At 36.5% G+C, this 26271-nt stretch overlaps 1 protein-coding gene across 3 annotated transcripts in view; it reads right to left on the bottom strand.

Moving 5' to 3' along the window:
* CLTC (clathrin heavy chain) overlaps window positions 1-26271 on the bottom strand; it is a 66465-nt gene that overhangs the window by 4728 nt on the left and 35466 nt on the right. For 2 of the 3 annotated variants that reach the window (XM_036269948.1, XM_036269950.1), the window contains exons 9-31: window positions 25227-25379; window positions 24620-24742; window positions 22846-22983; window positions 22436-22600; window positions 22111-22291; window positions 19607-19770; window positions 14565-14690; window positions 13293-13435; window positions 11863-12097; window positions 10701-10823; window positions 8493-8638; window positions 8074-8257; window positions 7680-7872; window positions 7162-7319; window positions 6792-6956; window positions 6579-6686; window positions 6335-6502; window positions 6060-6209; window positions 5832-5963; window positions 5599-5709; window positions 4591-4761; window positions 4008-4229; window positions 2615-2635 (exon numbers count right to left, since the gene is read on the bottom strand). In XM_036269948.1, coding sequence (XP_036125841.1) covers window positions 2615-2635; window positions 4008-4229; window positions 4591-4761; window positions 5599-5709; window positions 5832-5963; window positions 6060-6209; window positions 6335-6502; window positions 6579-6686; window positions 6792-6956; window positions 7162-7319; window positions 7680-7872; window positions 8074-8257; window positions 8493-8638; window positions 10701-10823; window positions 11863-12097; window positions 13293-13435; window positions 14565-14690; window positions 19607-19770; window positions 22111-22291; window positions 22436-22600; window positions 22846-22983; window positions 24620-24742; window positions 25227-25379 — 3480 coding nt within the window. The remainder of the gene's footprint in view (window positions 1-2614; window positions 2636-4007; window positions 4230-4590; window positions 4762-5598; window positions 5710-5831; window positions 5964-6059; window positions 6210-6334; window positions 6503-6578; window positions 6687-6791; window positions 6957-7161; window positions 7320-7679; window positions 7873-8073; window positions 8258-8492; window positions 8639-10700; window positions 10824-11862; window positions 12098-13292; window positions 13436-14564; window positions 14691-19606; window positions 19771-22110; window positions 22292-22435; window positions 22601-22845; window positions 22984-24619; window positions 24743-25226; window positions 25380-26271) is intronic. The other variant, XM_036269949.1, reaches the window with a different exon arrangement.

The raw sequence follows: 26271 nt of genomic DNA, 5'->3' as shown, positions 1-26271 counted from the left end.
TACATTATACTTAAAGTAAAACTACACTTCAAATCTCAAGGTTATTACTGCTAGTGGTTTCGAAGCCATGAGTGTGCTGAGTGAGATGGGGGCAGTGCAGAAAGGAACTTTGTATGAAATGTTCACTGCAAGTTCTTCAAAAAGGCAAATAGTGAAAAAAATCACTCACAAAAGAAGACATGCAAACATCAGTGAAAAAGCTATAAAGATAGGGTCCTAAAAAAGTTAGAGCAGCCTCTAGTTTCTTTTTGAAACTATTTAAAATAGTGTGTTGGAGTCTTCAGATAGGCCCTTAAGGTTAGGACAGTACTTTATATATATATATATTAACTATTTCATATTAAATATCACAAATATGGGTCTAATACATCCTAATATGTCCAGGAACAAAATATGAGAAAAGTAAGCTGAAGCAGAATCTAGACACCTTCAGATAAAATGTGGTTTTCCCACTCTAGGAAGATGGGGTAATTTCCTTTTGCATACATTTTCCCATTTTTAGCCTAAGTGTTCATCTGTTATAAATTACCCAGTGTCAAACTAAAGACCACTATCAAGTATAAGTACAATGAAAAATACCCACTATTTGGTATCCAAACTTAAAACAAAAATTATTATAGTTATACCCTCTTTAAAGCACGGTATGTGCCATCAAGGGTCAGATGGAGTTCTGCTAACCTAAACAGTATTTGAGAGTGAGCTAAAGAGATTGTACAAAAAAATACATGGGAGTGTACATTAATAACTTCTAAGAAGAAAAACAAAACAACTAAAAAGACCAAAACCCACCACTACACAATACATTTCCAGACTTTGAAGGAAAAGAATCTAAAGTGAACACGTGTTTAAAAGTTAATGTATGAGTCAGATGTTGAAGACCAAAGTCCCTGTTACAGAAGTACATGTAAGACTTAGAAGAACTAGCAATACCACAATGCCCAGGCACAGACATAGGCAGGTTGGGCATAGGAAAAAACAAAAATTAGAACTCTGAAGGAATAGCACCAAGCTAAGCAAAAAATATTTGGTTTTTCTATATAATGGGACAGCCTCTGGCACAGCAACATTGAATTTTTGAAATCACTGACCCAATTTAGATTGCTCAAAAACAGAAAAGCAGAGAAGGCTGTTATGAACACAAGCTTTTGTTAAGAGCTGTAACAAAAGTTTCTGATCCTTGGATTTAAAAAGAAAAATCAGAGGTAAGCATATCACTGCATTCCACCTGTACTATTGAAAATTCACTATAATGTAAAAGGCTTTTCCACAAAGACTGCAATATGCTGCAGAGAAAAGTCAACATGCAGTCAAGTTATTTTGGTGTATGTGTGCATGAAAAAAAGGCAAAAGTACTGAAGCAAGAAGTGAGATCTGAAGATGACCGCTGCTATACAGGCTCTCAAGAAACACACACAGCCCACAGCAATGCTTTAAGAGTTTCAATAGTATGATGTAATTGCAATGACTGTTGTACATGCTTGATTTAAAACAATGCATAACACTGCAGTTCAATTACCTGTTTTTCACACACACGCTTTCTAACTGCCTTGCTTACTAGCTGCTGAAGGGCCTCACACAATGCATTTTACTCAGGTTTGCCCTAAGTTCCAATGGTGACTCCGGTTTGGTTCAACTTAATTCCAGGACACTGCCCCCCCACCCAAATTCTTTTAAATTTATTTCAGCTCTCTTTTATCTTCCCACCCTTTTCTTACCACAATTTGATACCAGACACAAGTTTGTAAATTGGTTTCATTTATATAGGGATGGAGACAAGCCAATTAAGGAAGCAGCAACCAAAAGGTGCCTAAATTTACACTGGATAAGCCAACAGATAATTAAGAAAGCAAATTTTAGGTGTCTTCAGAGGTGTGCCTTATTACAAAACACAGAAGTGAATATTGCTTCATTATATATAGAAATAATCTATGTTGCTTAGCAACAATTACAGCAAGCTACTCTCATGATTGAAAAACTTTTGATTCTTTTTGAAAATGGACTAGCACCATAAGAACTGGACACCTGGAGAAGAAACATGAGGAAAGTCTCTTCGAAAGCAGCTAGTATTTCTTGTATCTACTTTCAGCAAAAAATTAGTAAGAATCAAGAGATCAGAAACTGGATCACAGTCCTTCAATACAAAAAAAAAACCCCAAAAAGCCTTTTAGGGCATGTATATACATATATAAATTCAACAACTGTCAGGCAAGCTCACAAAATAAAACCAGAGGCTGTTTAAATTTATTTAGAGTATTGAGAAAATCCTATTATGGTCCAGATACCCTGACAGGGAAGAGAAATTTCCTGAAACTTTGGAATTAATATGGAAACTCACCATGCTCGATTTTTAATAATATAGTTAAGAGAGACTGTGAACCAACTACTGATTAGCCTCCTGCCCTTCCTAAAGCCTATTAGCTGATTAGTACCAAACATCTACTAATGTCCTACAGCTCTATTATAGTTATGTTTCAAGGGACTTGCAGAGGCTTTAGTGAAAATTTATTGGGGGGAAAAAGCAGCAGCAGCAGTGTAGAAAAGGAAGGAAAAAAATCATGCAAATTCCTTAGACTTAGTCCTCCAGACTTAAAGATGGAAAAGAATCAACTTTCACCTTTTCCTTTATTGCATCAACCTGCAAAGGAATTCAGAAGGTGCAGCTTAGAAAAAAATCAAATTCCATATTGAGCATAAAAAGGTAGAATCAGCAACAAAGGTTTAGGGGAGAAACATCTAACCACTAAAAAAGGTATGAGAAAAGAGAAAATAAAGGGCATACTGTAAGCAAAATTTAGAATATAAATATATATATTTTTTTAACTTCAGAGCTCAATGCAGAAGAATTTATGCTAGAGTCAGTGTGAAAGAAAGCAGCTTAATCGCTAGTAAAATTTACAGCACTTCGGTTAACAGCAGCTCAGAGCCAGGTCTCACAAGTTGGCATTATGCATAAGAAAAGAAGCTATTCTCATCTATGCCTAAGATACACTGGACTTTAAGCAGTTTATACACAGAAAGTGTTAATTCTTAAAAAATCATTACTGAACACAATGTTATCTACTCAGATGGTAGCCTAAGAAAATATTCAGTATCCTGGGGGTTGTTAGTAGTGTGCTATTTATCCCACTTTAAACAGGCATGCTGAAGAGAACAGATGTGAAACATATTTTAATAAGCATGTTTTGCTGTGATGAAATGGATCCTTCAGGGTAATTTTTAAATGTTCTACAGCAAGAAAACTAGTAACTGTTGAAGATAGGGTGAATAAAACATATTCTAACATCAAAAAGGGACACTAAGATGAATAAGTGACTTTTATAAGATTGTATCACCAGCTTGTTTAATGCACTTTTGGGAAATGTGTCATTACTTGTTAACCTCCTATGATATTTTAAAATTAGGGGTTAAACTATCAAAATATTAAAAAGATTAACACAATGTTAAGAATAGAGATGTAGCTTCCCCCGGGGGGAAACAGGCATACATATTATATAAAAGTCAAGAACCAATTAAATAAAGGGAATCTACACTACTAAGTTATAGACATCTGAGTTATAAGAACTGATCTGAATAAGATATTATTTTGGAAAAAAAAAAAAAAAAAATTTTTTGTTTTTGGTGGTACGTGTCCCTAGCGGGAACCGAACCCAGGACTCTCTGGTCCGTAGGCCGACACTCAACCGCAGAGCCAAACTGGCCAGGGCGAAAAAAAATATTTTTAATGAAATGCTTAAAAAACAAATAAACATACAATGTAGAAGTAATACTATTCATCCTCAGAAATACACTGAGAATAATAAACATTCTGGCAAGTTATGTTTGAGTTTCCTTTTCTATGTAATGTAATTTGTCAAATATTAAAATTTTCTGGTGAACAGGAATATTTTTTAATCACCTAAATAACTTACTTTTTCTAGAGCAAAAACATTTGGAAAAAAATAAGTCTGCACATGAAGTTTTAGATATTCAAAATAATTAGTTCTGAATATACCCAGAGGTGCCATTACCTTTGTCAAGTACTCCTTCATGACCTGGATGAAATAGGGCATGGCAAAATCCATGATATTGTGCCTCCAGGCTGTTTCCAGGACAACATCTGGCCTTAAAAGATCGTAACAGGTAAAGAGACAAGCTCCAAAGCATTCTCTTTTTTCTTCCTGCAAAAACCACTGTAGGAGTTCTTCAGCCAACTCAGTATCTTTAGATTCAGAGGCATACTGCATTGCATCCTATTCAAAGGAAAGGGTGAAAGTCAAACATTAAACTCAAATATACTGAAACTGGTAAACCAAGTAATACAATCGGGGAAAAACTCCCAGGTATATCATTAAAAGATTTGTTGAAAGAAAAGGGGCAGGGCAAAGCATTTTTTTTTAAAAAATAAAGGTTTGGAATAAACATAAGATAGCCCTTAAAGTCAAGAAAATCATCTTAACTATGATTCCCTCAAATGGGGGCTTAAGGGCAATTCTCATATTCATAAAACCAATACTTTTATAGACCATAATCACTTGTAGTATGCCACTTCAGGGTTAAAACAGATCATCCAGTAGTGGGTTTCATGGCCCTGTCCCCACCAACTTCACCCACCTTGTACAGGCTATCTTTCTTGCACAGCTCTACACTCTGTTTCCAGCGATTGTTGCCTTTGAAGAGATAAGCAGCAATTCTTCTGAACTCAATGAGTTCATGTTTTTCCAAACGCTGAGCAAGTGAGATATTGTCAAAGTTGTCATAAGCGTCTATTGATGTTCGCAGGGCCTAAAAAAAAGCCATCCATATAGTATTTATGTTCCATCAATGAGCCATTAGTGTACATAACTGATTGTATATGACTTGATCAATATACTGTATATGTATAATATGACCAATGAACCATTATTGTAATTACAGCCTACATTCAAGCATCAAACCACAAAGTTGTAATCTAAACAAGTACCAAGTTTCTTCAATCTAAGTCCTTCATGGTACTACAAGATTTCTAAAGGTACAATTTTCTCCAAGGTTTTCCTATCAAGGACTGACATAAATGGTTACAAAATTGAGAAAATTTATGATTTGAAGGATAAGATTTCATGCTGTAGGGAAACTGCTGGTACAACTCAATATGATATTCAATCATACAAATGGCAATGGATCTGAGCCTAAAAGAAAATGCTGACATCAACAGAAAGAGAAAACAACAACCCGCTGAATCTTAACTCTAATTTGTTCTTGTGAATTCTTTCACAAGGGAAAGTTTATTAAAAGACAGATACTGGGCAAGAAAAGCAGTGAATAAATGTAGTTAATACCAAATAAGTTTTATGGACTACTTAAGAGATCACAGATTTTTTTCAACCCTGCCTATAATCCAGATGTTTCAGGATGAAGTAACCATTTTTTGTTCTACAGTGAGACAAGATCTAAGCAAAATTCTGCAAACTTGGCACTTAATTAGGGGAAAAGTCAGATTTATCAATTGTGAAAACCTCATTAAATTTAGATCCTAGGTATACAAATACCCACTGTTTATAATTCTAAGGATAATATCAACTTTACATCCTAATTATAATCTGAGTTTTGAGGATATATGCAAGAACCAAAAGATTATTTTACCTGATAGTCTTCTTCTGTAATAAAGAGGTTGTTCAGTGATTCATTCACAGATTTATTGTTGTGGTTCTGAACTGAACGCAAATAAGGTTTCACCAGTGGTAGCTGTTTAACCTTTTTTAAAATAAATAGTTTGTTATAAATGTAGCACATGTTTTATGCTCCACAGACAAAAGTTATTCAAATATGTCTTAAGATTCCTGTTATAACTTTTTGAAGTTTTAAAAAATCATTACCTTGCTGAAATAATTGACTGCACGAGTATGATCCAACCGTGGAGACAGCACCATCAGCAAATCATTTAACAACAGAGGCTTGAATTCTAGGTAGAACTGTATTGCTCTGTAGTATAGTTCCACATTGGCAACCTAAAATGGGAAAAATCCACACATAAGTCAGAGTTATTTTCTAATGAGCTTACTTATACTGAAGCCTTTGTTTTGTCTTCTGAAGACGGTACAAACCTTGGTAATTATATCTTTGAACTGCCCTTCTTTCCATGCATCAGTGGGATGATTCATCATGGTAATTATGGCATTATCATATTCTTCATATTTGTCATACAAAAACACCAATTCTGCCCAAAGATGAGCTTGTTCTGCAGCTCTTAGCACCTATGTAACAAAGATTTGATTGCTTTAGATCTGAGTCTTTAATTCTAGCCAGTAGCCTAAAAAAGGATAGTTTAAAGTATTAGTTTTAGTTATAGAGTTGCCTCACAATGTTAAAGGTTGGTTACCTTAGGTATATTCACTCTGGACCAGAACAGCTCCAGGTGCTCCCTCATTTTCTGTGGCTTGAATTTAGAATATAGAATGGCTAATTCGGTAAACATTCCCATATGAGCTCGTTCAAGTCCCAGTGCTGCTTCCAACATAGTTATCAGTTCTTCAAAATATCCACGATCCTAAATAAGAAAGACATGAAGTTAAAGATAGGAATATCTGTGGCACATCTCAATATAAAAGTCTCTTTTTCATTACCTGATAGTAGTTGATAAGTTCCTCTAATTCATCTGCATGTACTACAATATGGAGCCCACACATCTGAGCAAGACGGAATTCTTTCCCATCTACACAGGCAAAGCAGACCTACAATAAAAATTTCAAGTATGTGAACTCAAATGCAAACATGGCTGGTTAATTCAATTTCTAAATAATATCTTAATTCTTCACTCAAATGGGTGTTGAAATTACCTCTTTCCATGTTCGAGTACTGTTAGCTTTCCTAGCTCCATCAACAGCTGCCTGATATTCACCCAGGTGAACCAGGGTAGATGCCAAGCGTCCAAAATTGGACACATTATTGTACAACAACTTAGCAGCATCATACATTTTTTCATCATAACAACGGTCACCAACCTGAAAAAAAGACAATCCATTTTCAGTGAGCCTAAACTCAATCCTCTCTCCGAAGTTGCAACTCAGTTTAATACTGAGAAATAGTATTATTCCTGTAAGATTTTGCCCTGAAAATCTTCAGCTGTGATGTGTTGATTCTATTAAGCTAATGACATTGATCAACTATTTTTTACATTCTTCAAAAAGTTCTGAGCAAGAAACCTACTTGTTGAATATGAGCATTATTTGGCCCATTGATGAACTCTTCTAACTCTGCAAGGCGGTTTGTTTTAGCCAGTGCGAATATCAATTCTGTCTCCACATAGGACTCACGAGCCTTCTTACGGGCCATCTGCAAGTACTTTACCAGTTCTTCCCAGTTTCCTAGGTATAGAAAAAGAAAAAAATTAATACTAGAATAGCAAAACTTCTATTATGCTTCTGTATTTTCCATAACCAAATGAATAGTGCACATTTCTTTCCCTTAAACTTGTAAGATTAGGGCTCCATCAGAATTTTATGAGACTTCAAAACAGAAAATTAATCTTCCCCATGGACCTTACAAACTCACAAAATGCAGCCTCTCTTTATATGGACTAAAACAGAGGGCTACATGTTTTACAAGTAATCTTGCAGTATCTAACTCTTACTTAATCCAGAATACATAATTATCTTAATGCTTAGCTTAAACATATATTTCGGTACATTTTCTGAGGTCACAAACATAACAGTAAGAAGTCGCACCACTAGTATTGGCAGCCTGAACTACTTCCATGTAGGATGAAGGATCATCTGCTTTGATGTAAGAATCAATGGCTTCTTTCACCATTCCTTTCTGCAACTGGGCTTTCGCAAGCTGACTCCAGACCGCAGGTTCATTGCAGCGTTCAGCAAATTCATAGGCCCGATCCAAGTTTCCAATATGTTCAATTAAAACCTAGGCAACCAATTTTTGAATTAGTGTTACAGTAAAATGAATCTTCTCACGTAGCTGTTACATTTAAACGGTTAGGATTTTATTGCTCTTCTATGACATAGCAATTGATTATGCCCATCCTCAAAGGACAATCCATATATTGCATCACGAGAAGTCATCACATTTAGTAAATCAACTTTGGTAATCTGATATTTTATTTACCTGTACTGCTGAAGTATTGACATCAAATTTCCGGAAAATGGCAAATGCTTCTTCAAACAGCTCATTGCTGATGGCGATATTGGCAATATCTGGGGCATCATAATTATCTAGGCGGTTAATATACTCCATAACACGTGTACGATCAGCCTTGATTGCAGTGAGGATGAGGAGGTTTTGCAGATTCCTTCAAGAAAAAAAATATTCAAATGCAGTATTTTAAAAGCTCATTAGTTTTAAAGAATTAACACTGTGGCTATAAAGTCTTTTGTCTCAGGAGGTAGGGTGAGAAGAAGAGATAGTATTAAATAATAAGAAATCAGACAACATTCTCAAATCTGTCTCTTTGTTCCTTCCCAAAACTGACAGGCCATAATGAAATACTGCATTTAAATAGATAATGGACCCCTCTCATGGCATACCTGTGTTCACTGAATACAGAGTTATCAAGGACAATTTTCTCCAGCAGTTCAATGAGTTCATTAGGAAGGTCTGCGGTCATAAAAGCCTTGACAGTTACTGACACTTCTTCAGGGTCCTGAGTCTCAGACAAGGCTGTCTGTACAACCTACAGGAGATATATAGGGGAAAAGTACCGAGAATCAAGGTGATTTTATTATTATTTTTTAAATCCTCACCAGAGGATATTTCTCTATTTATTTTCAGATAGAGTGGGAGGGAGGGGGAGAGAGAGAAACATTGATGAGAAAGAGAGACATCAACTGGTTGTGTCCTACACAAACCAGAACAGAGCCAGAACGTACTGCAACCGAGGTACATGCCCTTGACCAGATAGAACCTGTTGACTCTGATCTGTGGCTGATGCTCTACCTCTGAGCCAAACTGGTCAGGACTCAAGGTGATTTTAAAAGATGATATCCAATAAAAGAAAGTTGGCCTCTTAGAAAACTTAAAATAGGCAAAAAAAATATACCTTTAAATTTACCACTCAAAGGTCTTTGTACACAAGTTGACATGTACTTCCATTCTTCTGAAAAATTACCGATTATGTAATTTCTATCTTTTCCCTGATTAAAACATTACTCATAACCATTCCTCATTATTATTTTAATGGCTACATGTAATTCATGTAACTCAACTACATAGATGTGGCATTATATACTCAGTAATTCCTGTTTTTGGCTATTTGCATGGTTCCCAGATGCTGCGATATTTTTTCTGGGAAACTCTGTATCTACTTAAATATTTTCCTTAGAAAGCTTTTATTCTCTTCCATATTTATAATTCTATAAGAATTTAAGAACTATTATAATAAACCTTTAATTTTTAGGGTTTTAAAAATGTTTTCAACGCTGGCCAGTTTGGCTTAGCGGTTGAGCATCGACATGCAGACCAGATAGAGTCCTGGGTTTGGTTCCCACTAGGGGCATATACCACACACACACACAAAAAGTTTTCAGTTCTATTTAGTTATAAGCCTGCATCTCTTTTGTAGTTCCATGCTTACTAGGGATATTTAACATGATTTCCTATCAAGTCTTATCTTTGGCTAACTTACCATTGTCTTAAATACTTCCAATCAATTTAGTCACTTCTCAGTTATTAATAATAGCAATTTTTACTCATTTTATTAAATGTTTAATTTGTTGTTTTCCTTTTAATAATGATGAATTGAGAATTTTATATAATTAAACATGTGCCTTTGGGATGCATTTTCTTTTTGTTAACATTTATGAAATATATATATATATGTGTGTGTGTGTGTGTGTGTATATATATATATATTTTTATATATATATATATAAAATATATTTTTTTATCCTCACCCGAGGACATTTTTCCATTTTTTGTACAGATAGAGTGGGAGGGAGAGAGAGGAAGGGAGAGAGAGAAACATCGACGTGAAGAGACACATCGAGTGGCCGCCACCCGCACGACCAACCAGGGCCGGGGACAAACTGCAACCGAAGTACGCGCCCCTAGCGGGAACCGAACCCGGGTCTCTCCGGAGCGCAGGCCGACGCTCTAACCACTGAGCCAAACTGGCCAGGGTTATGATATATTTTTAATAATTAAACATTTCCTTCTGCCTTTTCTCATATTTAAATATGACCCATTTGGGTGTATGATGCAGGAAAAGAAAAGGTTTCTTTCTTTTTTTTAACTAAGAGAATTCTGTCAATAAACTTTTTGTGCAAACTGGAAAAAAGGCTATCATTATAAGTTATTTGATTTTAACAGAACATTCCAGTTAGGCTTATAAGTGCTTCTTGTCTGGTTGGAGGAAATTTGAAAAGTTTTGACACTCTGGAAAGAGCAGGGCCTGGGTGTGGGTCCTCGCAGGGCCTCTCCCTCCTCTCATATGATCCTGCAGAAGTTATGAAAGCAGTTTTAACCCCTATTTGCTTATCTGTAAAAGAGGTATGTCATGAAAAATGCCTCACAGAGCTGCTAGAGGGTTAAACAGAACAGTGACTATAAACCATGTAATATGTGCTCAATAAATCACCCTCCTCCTCCACTGTGCGTGGTATTTGTTGTGGACGTAGCTGTTTAAGGGTAGAGTTATTGTTAGGTAATTATCAATTAATTAATTAATTTTTAGCCTTTTTAAGAAAAGGTTTTATTCATAGTGAAAAGATGACCCTTAATGCACCTACCACCCTTACCTGGTCGATTAGAGGTCTCCTATAAGGATTGCTTTCCAGCAGCACACTGCCCCACAATTCTGGATCCTTCCGGCGTACCAGATATCGAGAAAGACTTTTGAAGAGGGAATTTTCATTGCAAACCTAAATAAGAGATTAAAAATTAATTTCAAGAAAAGACGTGAAGACTTTTTATAAGTTTTAAAGGTTATTTCCTATCATGTATACCGTTTATTGTTTTGTAGGAGGAAAAAAAACTTTTTTTTTTTTTAATCCTCACCAAAGATTTTTTTTTATTGATTTTTAGATAGAGTGGTGGGGGTGGAGAAGAGAAAGAAACATCAATGTGAGAGAAACCCATCAGTTGGTTGCCTCTCGCACGATCCTGACCAGGGCAGGGGATTGAACTGCAACTGAGGCACATGCCCTTGACCTGAATCGAACCCGTAACACTTTGGTCCACAAGCTGACACTCTAACTGCTGAGTCAAACTGGCCAAGGCAAAAAAAAAAAAAAAAAATCCACTATTTTTACATACAGCCTTGAAGATGTCACTAGCAAGTTTTTATTTATTTATTTTTATCCTCACCAAAAGACATTTTTGCATTTATCTTCAGATAGAGTGGGAGGGAGAGAGAGAGAGAAACATCGATGTGAGAGAGACACATTGACTGTCTGCCAGCCACATGACCCCAAATGGGACTGGGGACAAACTGCAACCGAGGTACATGCCTTTAGTGGGAACTGAACCTGTGTCTCTCTGGTCCATGGGCCAACACTCTAACTGCTGAGCAAAACTGGCCAGGGTGTAAATAAAATTTATTTAAAATCACATGTCTTCCAAAAATGCTCTGTAGTTATTAAAACCACTCTGAAACTCTTAAAATTCACTAACCTAACATTATTTAACAAGTTTTAAAATATTTTTATATCATTATTGATTTTTTGAGAGAGAGAAAGCGAGATAGAAACAAAGATGAGAGAGAGAAGTATCAATCAGCTGCCTCCTTTACACCCCCGACTGCGGATTGAGTTTGAAACCTGGGCATGTGCCCAGATTAGGAATCAAACTGGGACCTCTCAGTTCATGGGACGATGTTCAATCCACTAAGCCACACCAGCTGGGCAATAACAGGAGTTTTTAAATGCAGCCTTCTCTACACATTCAGCTAGTGGTACTCACATTAATAAGTTCCAGATCACACTGGCCACGTTCATAAGCAACGCAGGCCAGATGTGGATCTCTCTTCTCACAATACTTTCCAACAACACGACTGTCATAATAAGGATTTTCACGAAGAAATCTCTCTGGGTTGTTATTACTGTCTATGTAGATTTTGGCTAACGCATTGTGAGTAGCAGGTTCCTCACAGCCCTCATGAATTCTGGCCTCTAGCCAAGGCAGAAGCAGTTTCAACCTATTAAAAGCAAACAAAAACAAACAAACAAAAAAACATGCACACACATCCTGTATTATAAATAACACACTCTTGACATGCTAACTATTTAAGTACTTTAGAGTCTATAATGTGTTTTCCCATATATAATTTTGAATTCTCACAACTCTATTACAAATTGGGAAATTAAGTCAGAGATGGTTAAATGATTTGCCCAAGAACACAAAAGACTATCATTATACTCTCCAAGGCCTATCTTTACCTATGTAGATAGGATGTAGAAAAAAGAGATTACTGACTTATAAACTGTTATTTTTTTATACTGGACAAAATATCTAGATTTTCGATCAGTCTTGTTTAGGGGTGGACTGGGATGTGGTATGAGAAAATAGGCCAGATTATCTGAGGTTTCTTTCCATTTTAACACAATTACCTACAGTCCAAGGAGGCAGTATCCTAAATATACACTGGGAACAAAACCTGGTATCTTTAGAAGCTCTGGGTTTAATAATTCTAGTAGTCATATGATCACTCCACCAACCCAGGTTAAAATTAAATCCCATAAGGCTTTCTTGATATTTTTCACAGCTAGAGAAACTTCCCACTGCTATACCAACCCATAAACCTCATTTACTACATCAACACTTTCTGAACACTAGTTCATTAAAATGTCCCAGCTAAAATAAGACTCCATTGTATAAGTATTAGAAGCACTTACATGATCATGTTCTCCTCTACTGGAAATTCATAATTAGTATTATCATATTAAGGTTCAAAGGAAAAAAAACAACAACACAATTTAACCCAGTTACTTAGGGAACTCTTTACTCATTATACTTTAGAATAATTTATCTAACAACTAGTTAGTAAATACAGGGATATCATACCTAACTAAAAGGAGACTTTTCACATAGTTTACATTAGAAACACATACAAAGTCAACTCATGTAGTTGTTAATTATAAATATGCAAAACAAGTGATCAATCAGGTTAACAGATTTTCTGTATGACACCTATGATGTTCCAGACAATAGGGAAAAAAAAAAAAAAAATCAATGCTACAGGTAGCTTATTATTTCTAAATTAGGTGTTTTCAAGGAATTATGGTCCACTTATTTCTGAGTAGCTTTTAGGCAACTAACAGCTTATATTTTTAATCTATTACCATGCTGAGAGACTAATCTGTCCCAGTTATGAAGGTTAAACAGTACTACACCTGTTTCTTTTTTCAACCTCAGCGACAAGCTCATCAGTAGAAAATTGACCTCTTACAACAAGAATCAAGTTTTTAATGACATCTTCAGAGCAATCAACATCAAGTAATCCTCCAATAACCACAGGAAGTCGACTTGGATTCACCTAAGGGTTAAAAAAAAAAAGAACAATGCCATTACATTATTAATAAACAAAGCAAAAAGGAGTTTTTAAAAATAAAACATTTCTGCCCTGGCTGTTTTGCTCAGCAGTTAGAGCACTGACCCTCAGACCAAAGAGTCATGGGTTTGATTCCAGTCAAGAGCAAGTACCTTGGTTGTGGTTTGATTCCCCAGCCCTGGTTAGGGTCATGTGGGAGGCTACCAACAGATGTCTCTCTCTGTCCGTCTGTCTGTCTGTCTCTGCCTCCCTCTCTCCCACTCTATCTGAAAATCAATGGAAAAGTATCCTCAGGTGAGGATTAATAAAATTAAAATATAAACAAATAGCCTGGCTGGTGTGGCTCAGTAGTTGAGCATCAACCCATGTACCAAGAGGTCGCTGGTTCAATTCCCAGTCAGGGCACAAGCCCAGGTTGTGGGCCAAATCCCCAAGAGCATGTAGGAGGTGGCCAATCAGTGTTCTCTCTCATCCATGTTTCTATCTCTCTCTCCCTCTCCCTTCCTCTGTCTCTAAAATCAATAAAGAAAAAAAACAAAAACAAAAAAAGCCCCACAAATGAATAGCTAAAATAAAAAATAAAACATTCCCCCCTTTCAGGCTCAGCTTTAAAATTCAATAATAGCCCTGGCTGGTTTGGCTCAGCTGTAGAGGGTCGACCCACAAAATGACTCTTGGGTTCAATTCCAGCCAAGGGCACGTACCTCGGTTGTGCTATCTCCAGCCCTGGTCGGGATTGTGCGGGACGCAACCAGTTAATGTGTCCCTCTCACATTGATGTTTCTCTCTCTCTTTCTTTCCCTCCCACTTTATCTGAAGATAAATAGAAAAATATCCTCAGGTGTCGTGGCCGGTTTGGCTCAGCGGTTAGAGCATCGGCCTGCAATCCCGAGAGACCCGAGCTCGGTTCCCGCTAAGGGCATGTACCTCGGTTGCAGTTTGTCCCCAGCCCTGGTTGAGTCATGTGGGTGGCAACCACTCGACGTGTCCCTTTCGCGTCGATGTTTCTCTCTCTCTCCCTCCCTCCCACTCTATCTGAACAAAATATAGAAAAATGTCCTCGGATGAGGATTAAAAAAAAAATTAATTTTTAAGTTATCTCAGTATTACTTACCTTTTGTACATATATCTCTATATACTTTTGAAGATTATTCCTATATAAGTAGAGCACCAAATCATGGACAAAGTCAAATCGATCACACACAATGATGAGTGGTAACTGATCTGTTAGCTTCGCTTCCTGAAAAAAAGAAAAGAATCTTTCATTTTCTCTTCTGTGAGTTATCAAATCTATGTAAAATATGACAATCTGCTTTATACTGATGGGAGAGGCTGTTCTCTTAAAGAAAGAAATGTCCCAATTGCTGGAAAGTGCCCATCACAATTTCAGTAAAATTTCCCTTATCAATGCTTAGAGTCACAACAAAATACCAGATCCTTTCCTCACATACCCTTTACAAAAAAAAAGTAACATATAAGGTTTGTATGCCACCACTGGTATTCAGGATATAAAATAATCACAGCAGGACTTTCATTAATAGTAATAAAATACAACTGAGTTGATTTAAGACCAATAGCCACTTTGTCAAAATGATGGCACAAATGGTTCGTACTTATTTTAAACTGATGACTTATTTTCACCCCTTCCCAATTCCATTCTATATGGCCAGCCTCTAACATTCTATTATAATAAAGCCTACAAGGAGCAGCCTGATGGTGACAGCCATAATTTAAACACACCACATGTTACTATAATAAGAAAAACGTTAAGAAAAAGAAAGCACTTAAAGAAAAGACAGCTTTAAATTGCCTACTGCTTTTACCATGACAAATATGAAGCTATACTCCTACTTTATAGATTGACATAGATGTTACAGACAGGAGGTAAGACCTGTACTGGGCATTTACCTGATACATGTCCTGTTACATCCCACAGACATAAGGTAAAGCACAAAAAACAACAGTTTCCATCAGGAATTCATTTACATACAGTGACACATTCCTCAATAAATGATTCATCTTTGACAATCTACGAAGAAGTAGAACTAAGCAGGCTAGGACTTTCCCCCAAGGACAGCCACTAAGAACATTACTTGCAAGGTTGGAATAAAATAGTACCTAAGTCTAGCACATCAGTCACCCAAGTATAAATAATTTGAAGGTATGTCTATGAAGTGCTGGGAGAACACAAAATTAAATCTGAGAGTCATGAGAAATCCTGAATAAAAAAGATCAAAATGGCACACACAGGTTTGAATTTTTGGCAGGCCCCTTGAGTCTCATAGTGCCCCATGCCACAGCAAACTGTGGCCTTCAACCACTGCCTGGCCTCTGCCCATAGTCTGTAGGCACTGAAGCACAAGAGAGAGAGAGAGAGAGAGAGAGAGAGAGAGAGAATATGAATGTGTGTGTGGCAGAGGGGTGGGGGAGGTAAGGAAACTGTAAATCTAAATTGCAAGTCCAGCTGCAGATTTTTCACATTAAGGAAAGTCTAAAGCCAAGTATTTAAGCCAAGTATTAGTACAGCATGGAAACTCTGTACTAAACAGCTGCTACAATCATTTCTAGAAAGAATATTTCATCTACCTATGCAAAAGATTTCAGTAAGCCAAGAATTTCCTACTAAATAAACATAAAAAAGTTAGTGGGTCACACTAATCTTCTTTGTCCTGCTTAATATAAATATAAAGCATTACATACTTTTATTTCACCATTTAGGCAGAAAACACACTTGCAAGTAATTTAAGATAACTTAGGCATTCTATTCTCATGCATGGGTGTTTAAGATTTCTGCTGACAAAACAAACATACTGTATTCCCCACTAAAATTTAAAATTGAAAAGGTAGACAAAAACTAGAACAAATACTTTCTTGATTGCCCAAATTTGCACATGATTTCATACATGTAAGTAATGCTATTAATATTTTAAATTATTTAAAAGGTTAGCTTCTAGCCATTATGGTTAAAGATTTTAATATCAAAATTAAAATTACATAAAATATTCAGGTTTTCATAAACATGGAGTTATTCATTTAACTAATATTTACTGAATGCTCACATACCAGACACTGTACTTATGCACTAGAGATATAGCAGGGAACAAAGTAAGTATCCCCTCAAAGAACTTACACTGTAGTGGGAAGAAACAATGACTCATAGTGTTAGGTGTTATTCTTAAAAAAGTAGAATATGGCGGAGGTAAGGATGGAATAAGGATAGGTTAGTAGCCCAGCTGGTGTGGCGCAGTGGATTGAGTGTTGTCCCATGGACTACGAGGTCCCAGTTCGATTCTCAGATTGTCGGCTCAGTCCCCAGTAGAGGGCATGCAGGATGCAGCTGATCAGTGTTTCTCCCTCTCTCCCTTCCTCTATCTCTAAAAAACCAGTAAAACATATTTTAAAAAAACAAAAACTCTCAACTTAAAAAAAAGAAAGGATAGGTTAGGATAACCTGAGAGGAAAGGGGCACAAGCAAAGACCCTGAGGTAGGAGAGGGTTTGGGGAGTTCCAGAAATAGCAAGCAGGCCAGTGTGGTTAAAGTAAAACCAGGAAAAGAAAAATGACAGAAAAGAAGATTAAAGGTAGCAAGAAGCAAATCATGGAGAGCTATAATTCTACGATAACTTAGGCCATGAGCCAAATGATGCTAATGTCATCATTTTTTCCTGCTCCCAGGGTACCAGAGATGGGAAGTCATATTCTATCAATCTCTGCATTCCTGGTGGCTAGCACATAATTGGCACCTGAATGTTCAAGATCAGTTTCAGAGAAGTATTCTTCTTATCACCAAAGAGTTTACATATAACACCAGTCAATTATGATACAGCTAGTAACTCCAAAATAAAGTTTAGTGATAGTGATGATGAGATGTAACATTATAGCTGCCATACTATTTCCCAATAAGAAAAAGGGAGTAAATGGTCTGGTATGTTCATTCTTACTACTGGGGTGAAAGGCTGGATATAATAGTAGCATCTTAGTTTGAGGTCCCATCTCACATTATTTACAGATAAGACACCAGGTTTACCTCTAACTCAGACTGTAATTAAAATTCCTTCAAGGAGTCAGGAATAACTCAAAACCAAAAAGAAACAAAACTTGCCTAATGGAATTCACATGTAGGCTGACTCTACCTTATTTCTAAGGCCTACCAACAAAGCTTATTGACAACTGTTATCACTTGAACATCTATGGCACATAAAGGACTTAGAAAACAAAACTCGTGGCTGAAGAAACCAAGGCTGAGTTAATTTGCTTTAGGTAACAGGTAGACATACTGAATGAACAAACAATAGCTAATAACAGAAAGAAATGGAATTTGAAACAGGTTTGAATGGTTCAAAAACCCATAATCCATATCCATGCCCCTACTCTATCAGGCTTGCACCCAATTCACAAGTGCGGAGGGGGAATCCTCATCTAATTAAATCTCATGCACTAAGCAACTTAAGGCTGCACAATCCTAGTACCCAGATCATTTTTTTTTAAGTTTAAGAACAGCATAATTAAGTAAAAATAATTTAGTCCTGCTTTACAAATATATGTGTGTGTGTGTATCATAATTAAAATATTAAAACCCAATGTTAAAAAAATTATGACTGAAGCATAAAAGCTACAAACTTCATTAAAAAAATAAATCAGTTTAAGAACCTGGCAGTATTTTTTTAAAAAAGAAACAGTACTGATACTCAAAGGAGGAACTGAACTGGTTGGTGTTAGGGGTACATTAGCCAAGCATAAAGCATCTTCATTTGGAGAATTTTTTTTGACACCAGCAAAGTCTTGAGTTCAAACACATCATACTAGCCAGGCCACTTAGAATATTTATAATGGTCAAGACATTATAAAGCTATACTTTTTGGGAAAGTTTATCTTTTAATCTATAATACAGGGCTACTTTAGCACTTTGACTACCTCATTACACTGACATCCCTAAGGTTTTACCTATTCTAGAGCCCAGGTAGCAAGTGTTTTGTTTTTTTTTTAATATGTTTTTATTGATTTTTTTTTTGGGAGAGAGGAAGGGTGGGGGGGGGGGGAGAGAGAGAAACATTGATGTGAGAGAAAAACATCGATTGGCTGCCTCTTGAACATCCCCTACTGGAGATCCAGCCAGAAACCCAGGCATGTGCCCTGACCGATAAAATCGAACCCAGACCTCTAAGTCCATGAGATGAGCTCAATCCACTGAGCCACACCAGCCAGGTGCAGGTAGCAAGTTCTTTAAGAGAACAATCAGTTAATACAACTATAGATTAACTAAAAATGATGACAGTGTACGCATAGGAAAAACATTTTTTTCTACTGAATAACACATTAAACATTTTGGTGTTAGTTTCAATATCAAATTCTTTAAAAAAACAAACAAAAAATGCTTAACAACTTTATATTCAGTCTCTGGAATAGTTTCATATATATGTTTGGGGGATAAACTGAGTGTTCTATAGATTTCCTGAGTTTTAGAGGCAATTGACAATTTTAAAGTTTCATTTTCCTCACAAAGTAACTATTAGGAATGAGAATAAAGCCAACGTTAAGTTAAACATTAAGCAAAATTAACTGCCCTTAGTTATATTTTAAAGAGCTAAGAATCTTTAAACCATTACTATTCACTCCAACAAAGGCAGTTCTTACTTCTCTATAACTAAATGTGTCACAAATCTGAGGTTTTTTGGTTTGATCTTACCCTCAATTTATGAATTATATATGATTAATATTTAGTTTCTAGAGTCAGGCTAATTTGATGACAGAGATAAACCTATGTCCTTTAGAAAACAGAGGCTCCTTAAAATGACAGGCCAAACTGATCTTAATATTCAGGAAACTAAGTAATATTCTAAAATAACACTGAGAGTCTAAAACCACTTTCAAAATTTTTCTAACAAAATTGAAGTGAAAGAAAGGAAATTTCTTTGAGATAGTGCTATTTTTTTCTTCTTTTAAACAGATGGTCATTCTTAAGTATTACTTACCAATTTCCTTCCCTATTTCAAAGGAAACCACAGAGTATTAAATTTGGAAGAAATAATTCAGCATACAATTTCAGAATGTTAAGAATTTCACATCTAGGGGGAAAACTTTCTTAAACTAACCAAACCCTTGTAGAACTGCCGATTTTCAACCCAATCAGAAACAGCATTACTTAAAATCACTTACCTTGAGAAAATTCTTGACTCGCTCAGGATCATAGCAGTTGCTTTCTCTGCAGATTCTTTCTACTTCTTTGATTTGCCCAGTCTTGCAAGCTGCCTGAATATATTTAAAGTGCACATCTGGATCCTGACTAAAGTTAACAATGGATCCCAGAAAATAAAAGAGACCTTAAAAGAACAAATAATTAAAATTAAGTATAGGTATACTTTTGAAAATAACAGAACTGTATAATATTTAAACAATTAAAAAACATTGTTACGTCAATTATACCTCAATTTAACAAAATACAATAAACACAAACTGAATACTCCCATATAAAAACCGCTTGCTTGCCAAGCCAGTGTGGCTCAGTGGATTTAGCATCATCCCATGGACTGAGAGTTCCTGTTTTGATTCCTGGTCAGGGCACATGCCTGGGTTGTGGGCTTTATCCCTAGTAGGGGGTGTGCAGGAAGCAGCCGATCCGTGTTTCTCTCTCTCATCGATTTCTCTCTCTCTCCCCCTTCCTCTCGCTCTCTCTAAGAAAATCAATTAAAGCCCTGGCCGGTTTGGCTCAGCGGTTAGAGCGTCGGCCTGCGGTCCGGAGAGACCCGGGTTCGGTTCCCGCTAAGGGCGCGTACCTCGGTTGCAGTTTGTCCCCGGCCCTGGTTGGTCGTACGGGTGGCAGCCACTCGATGTGTTCCTTTCACATCGATGTTTCTCTCTCTCTCTCTGTTCCTCTCTCTCCTCCTCTCTCTCCCTCCCACTCTACCTGAACAAAAAATGGAAAAATGTCCTCGGGTGAGGATAAAAAAAAAAAGAAAATCAATTAAAAATAAAACAAAACAAAACAGCACTGGCTGGTTTGGCTCAGCGGTTAAAATGTAGGCCTGCAGACCAGAGTCCCAGGTTCAGTTCCGGCTAAGGGCACATACCTAGGTTGCAGTTTGTCCCCAACCCCAGTTGGGGTTGTCTGGGTGGCAACCACTTGATGTGTCTTTCTCACATTGATGTTTCTCTCTATCTCTTCCTCCCTCTCTCCCCCTGTGCTATCTGAAGATAAATGCAAAAATGTCCTCAGTTGAGAATAAAAAATAAAAAAACAAATTAAAAAAACAAACCAAAACAAACAAACAAAAAGATTGCTCAAAAAGCTCCACAAGAATACTAATTAATCCAGTATTCAGTTCAAAAAATGGATGTGCACTTTAATCCCTACGAAACAGAAAATTCAATCCAATGTTTTCTAGTAGTTGAAAAATAGGCAGCTACTTAATACCAAAACTAAGTATCACACCATATTCCATATGAAAAATTTTAAATGAAGTCCTTTATAGCAGGTGTTTTTCCATATGCAGTTAACAGGAAACATACAAAAGCAGTTTGAAAAGAATTTAGTGCAGTACTGTCCGATACAGTAGCCACAAACCACATGTGGCTATCAAGCACCTGAAATGTGGCTAGTGTGAATGAGAATTAAATTTGTTTTGATTTGTTAATCCTCATTGAGGATATTTTTTCCATTGATTTCTAGAGAGTGCAAGGGGTGGCGGGAATGGGGGATGGAAGAAAGAAAGAGAGACACATCGAATGGTTGCTTCCCTCATGCACACAGACCAGATCTGGGGATCAAACCTGCAACCTAGGTACGTGCCCTTGACTGGAAATCAAACCCAAGACCCTTGGGTGTACATCTGTGGGCCAGTGCTCTAACCAATGAACCACACTGACCAGGGCAAGAACTAAAGTTTTAATTGTATTCCATTTTAATTACTTTAGATTTAAATAGCTACATGTGGCCAGTAATTACTATACTCAATGAATAATATACATTTAGTGCATAGTTAACATACAGAAACTGAGAAAACTCATAGAAATCTTATTCCCTCTGTCTAGAGCAATATTACAAAAAGAGGAAGAAAAAGTGATTGGAACTAGAAGTTTAGCTAATGAAATAACAGCCACCCAACAGTGATTATAGCAATACTCAGTACAACAGGGGTTCTCAACTGGGGTGATTTTCTTCCCAGGAGACATCTGACAATGTCTGGAGACATTTTTTGTGGTCACAACTGGTGGCGGTGAACCACTAGCCATCTAGTGACTAGAAGCCAGAGGTGGTGATAAAAATTCTGCATGCACCCTGCTCCCCAACATATTATCCAGCACAAAATGTCTATAGTATAAAGTTATGAAATACCTGCTATAGAGTTAATGGTTAGAAACATAAGAATCACACAAAATAGCTTGAAATTTTAATATACCTGATCACTAAACATTAATATTTTCATCTTATACAATTATGACAAAGCCACTACATATTTGTATCTTAAAATTCTGCCTTTATTTCAATTATAAAATATCCAGTCTTATTCCATGCATACCCCTAGAATCTGATGTAAAAGATGCTTGACAACATTAATAAATGTTAAAATTAAACTTATAGACAAAATTTCTAACAGCTTGTGATCATAACAATACCCCTCTTGCTATCTTAATTAAAAAACAACTCAGAAACTACTAATTACCTTCAAAACTCTTGAAAGATTCAAAAAGTTCAATCAGAGACTGAGTTGACAGTTGTTCATGATACTTAGAAGCCACTTGAACACAGATCTGCAGGTTCTGGCGAATATTGGCAGATAGCATGGCCCTGAGGCATTCCAGGGAGTCTTCTACTGATAAGGATCCAAAGTAATTCACTAACCACTAGAGGATGAAATAAATAAGTAAATAAATAAATGAAATAACAATAAACCTAATGGTGATATGAAATTGTCTTTCAGTACCACACATTTTAGTATACCAATTAATCATAACTAAGACCATCTGTTAGGTGAGAAAATGAAATACCTCGGGGTTAAGAAGATGGGTATGAACAACTGCACGCTTAATGTCATATAAATCAGTGAAGTGTTCTAAAGCACGTTGCAGCAGACCAGCCTTTTCACACAGCTGAGCAATATGAGCCCGGTCATAATGCGTGAACATCTGATTCCCTAGAATAGCATCTGCAACCTATAACACCACAAACAAGATGAGTTGATTCTATTAGTCCATTTATATAAGTAATTCCATATCCAGGTTACATATAAAGATTCAATATCAAATTGATAAAGGAGAGAAAACACAAAGGAATGTTACTAAATTTTCTTAAATAAAGAATTGCTATCTCAACAGCTTCAAATAACTTAATCTAAAAAGCTCTGAGTAAATACTAAAACAGTGTCAGAAACATATCTCTAAAGCATGAAAACATGTACCTGAGGTGCATGCATAAGGTTCATCTCAAGCAACCTAGTCTGTAGAGGACCTTCAGATGGGCGATTATTCTTCAGGGCATCAAGCAAGAATGCAGTACACTGCTGAATTAGATTGTATTCCATAAAGACATCAACAATCTGCAAAAAGATTTTTAAAATATTGTTTTAAGATGTTTAAAAACTGCTTTATAATACTGTTGATAATATGTAAATAAAAAGGAATTAAACATTCTCATTTTTTTACATATAAAAAATTGCCAGACCAAACGCCAGACTTAAAAAATATTATTTGAACAACATAACTTCATAATTTAAGAATAAATTTTTGGCCCTGGCCAGGTAGCTCAGTTGGTCAGATAAAAAGCATTATCCTGATAAGACAAGGTTGTGGGTTCGATCCCTGCTTAGGGCACATATAATAATCAACCAATGAACAAATAAGTGGAACAACAAATCGATGTCTCTCTGTTTCTGTCTCTCTAAAATCAATTAAATTAAAAACACAAAAATTTTTGTCTTCTAGAGAACTAGTAAAAACAAGATATTTCAAAATATTATATAATAGCAGAATACAAAGAATAGATTTAAAATTTGTTTTTATATAACTTTTAAATTTTTACTTATTGTTATCATTCTTTTAGTTAATCCTCATCCGAGGATATTTTTTCCATTGTTTTTTAGAGAGAGTGGAAGGAAAGGGGGAGAGGAGAAGGGAGGAGAGCGAGACAGAGAGAGACACATCGATTGGCTGCCTCCCGCACAGACTCCAATATGGGCTGGAGATCAAACCTATAACTCAGGCACATGTCCTTGATCAGTAATCAAACCCTTGACCCTTTGATGCGAAGGCCAATGCTCCAACCACTAAGCCACACCAAACAGGACTAGATTAAAAATTTTGATGAACTATTTAAAATATACAGAAGCACAAATATGGACTCTGATACTCCCACTTTCTATACATACCGCCCCCCCCCCCAGTGGCAACAACTATCCTTTGTGTTTTATTATTCCCATACATTTTTTTCATGTTTTTAATACATATACATCTCTAAACAAGGAGTCCATTTTGTATATTTTAAAGTTGTATACAGCCCTGACCAGATGTGGTTCAGTTGATTGGAGCATTATCCCATGCACTGAAAGGGTTGTGAGTTTGATTCCTAGTCAGGGCACATGTCTGGACTGTGGATTTGATCCACGGTTGGATTGCATATGGGAGGCAGCCGATCAGTGTTTCTCTTTCTCTCCCATTTCCTCTCTCTTTAAAAAATCAATAAAAGCGCCCTGGCCAGTTTGGCTCAGCAGTTAGAGCGTGGGCCTGTAGTCCAGAGAGACCCGGGTTCGGTTCCCATTAAGGGCACGTACCTCGGTTGCAGTTTGTCCCCGGCCCTGGTTGAGTTGTACGGGTGGCAGCCACTCGATGTGTCCCTTTCACATTGATGTTTCTCTCTCTCTCTCTCTCTCTCTCTTCTTCTCTCTCCCTCCCACTCTATCTGAACAAAAAATGGAAAAGAAGTCCTCAGCTGAGGATTAAAAAAACAACAACAAAAAGCATATCCTTGGGTGATGATTAAAAACAAACAAAAACTGTATATAGATGGTATCTTACTGTCCATTCTTGTACAATTTGCTTCGTTGTCTATGTAGACAGACAAAGCTCTGATTTCTACAAATTGAAAGGTTAACCCATTCTTCTCCAAGCTGTTTAAACTCAGATCCCCCCATTCTCCATTTAAATCACCTTCTACAGAATACATTTTAATGTCTTTACCTGTGTGATATCAGCAAGAGGTTCTTCATCCTGAACTAACATTTGAGCAAACTGCTGTCCCTGATCTGGACTGATACGCATGACATTTCTCAGCAGAAAGATCCAGTCTGGAGTATATCCAACCTACAAATAGACAAAAATTTAAACCCCACTGAAAAGTTCACTTTTATATCATTTAAAGTTTTTTTTCTACAACAGACTCTTACTAATATAGAACTACGAGTGAAAGTACAAATTCAGTTTTAATTTAAGATGTTCAATTTCACCTTTGTTTATATTAGGCAAATAGATACCTTGGTGATAACATATTTGAAAAAATAGCTGTACATATTTATAATTGGCTTATTCATTTTTGATGAATGACTATTTTAAAAAGCTTATTCTACCAGATTAAACATGCCCCTGCCATCTTAAGTTTTGATAAGCCATATAAGAGTAACTTTAACAGAGTTACTTAAAAAGAGAACTAAAATAGGGTTTTTATACTTTTTCCAGTAATTCAAAATTTAAGGAAATATACTATTAAAGTCACTTAGAGTTTCTACAGGCTAATTTCTCCTTTATGTTTTAATAAATTTTTGTTGAGAATTTGTTTCATTAAACTCACTTTTTTAGCATACAAAACAATCTTCTGAACCTGACCGGTTTCTGCAAAACACTGAATGACTTTATTTGGGACATTAGCCCTTAGGTAGACACTAAGTGCCAATGTAGGATCCACAGATTTCACAAGGTCACCCAGTTCTTCAGAACATTCCAGCTGTCCAAAGGAAAAAGAGATTGTTTAGTAATTCAGGAGTTATTTTATAAATGAGTAGTTAATACTACTTCCACTATAAATAATAAGGTAAGCACTCAGTTACTCAATTGTCCCAGAATATATTCATAGCAATGTCTCAGTAGAATTTTCCACACATCCTACCTAAAGATAAAAAGCTGAACATGATTTCACGTACTTAAAAAGCAGAATCTTATGGCAGTAAGAATATTCAGTTATCAGATGCACATGACCCCCTAATTTAAAAAAAAAAAAAAAAAAAAAGTAACTTTAAATATAATGTTATCAAATGAAAAGTTGGTATTAAAGAACCAGCCCTGGCCAGTTTGGCTCAGCGGTTGGAGCGTCAGTCTGCAGACCAGAGAATCCCGGTTTCGGTTCCTGCTAGGAGCACGTACCAAAAAAATTAAAAAAAAAAAAAAGAACCAGATGAGGCTTACCATAAGGATCATTACTAAAATTAGGGTATAATTTGTACGTCTTAAGAATCTAAGCTCCATTTTCTTAACTTTGGGATTTAAGGTTGTAAAGCAAGACACCAATTTCACAAGATGAAACAGATGAAAAAATTTGCATTTTTAGGTGGTACACAGGTAGATTTCCTGCTCTACATATTCAACTTGCTTTAGTCGGCTGCCCAATCTGGAAAGCAGCTTCCCTAAAAGGAGTTTTGCTTTGCATATTAAGAGTTGAGTTTTGCCCTGGCTGGTTTGGCTCAGTGTTTGGAGTGTTGGCCTGTGGACCGGAGAATCCCAGGTTCAGTTCCCACTAGAGGCACGTACCTTGGTTGCAGTTTGTCTCTGGCCAACTGGGGTTGTGTGGGTGGCAGCCACTCGATGTGTCTCTCTCGCATCGATGTTTCTCTCTCTCTTCC

The sequence above is a fragment of the Molossus molossus genome, unplaced genomic scaffold (assembly GCF_014108415.1).
Source record: "Molossus molossus isolate mMolMol1 unplaced genomic scaffold, mMolMol1.p scaffold_m16_p_19, whole genome shotgun sequence".
NCBI lineage: Eukaryota > Metazoa > Chordata > Mammalia > Chiroptera > Molossidae > Molossus > Molossus molossus.
The sequence above is the reverse complement of the archived record's forward strand: the minus strand, read 5'-3'. Positions and strand labels throughout refer to the sequence as shown.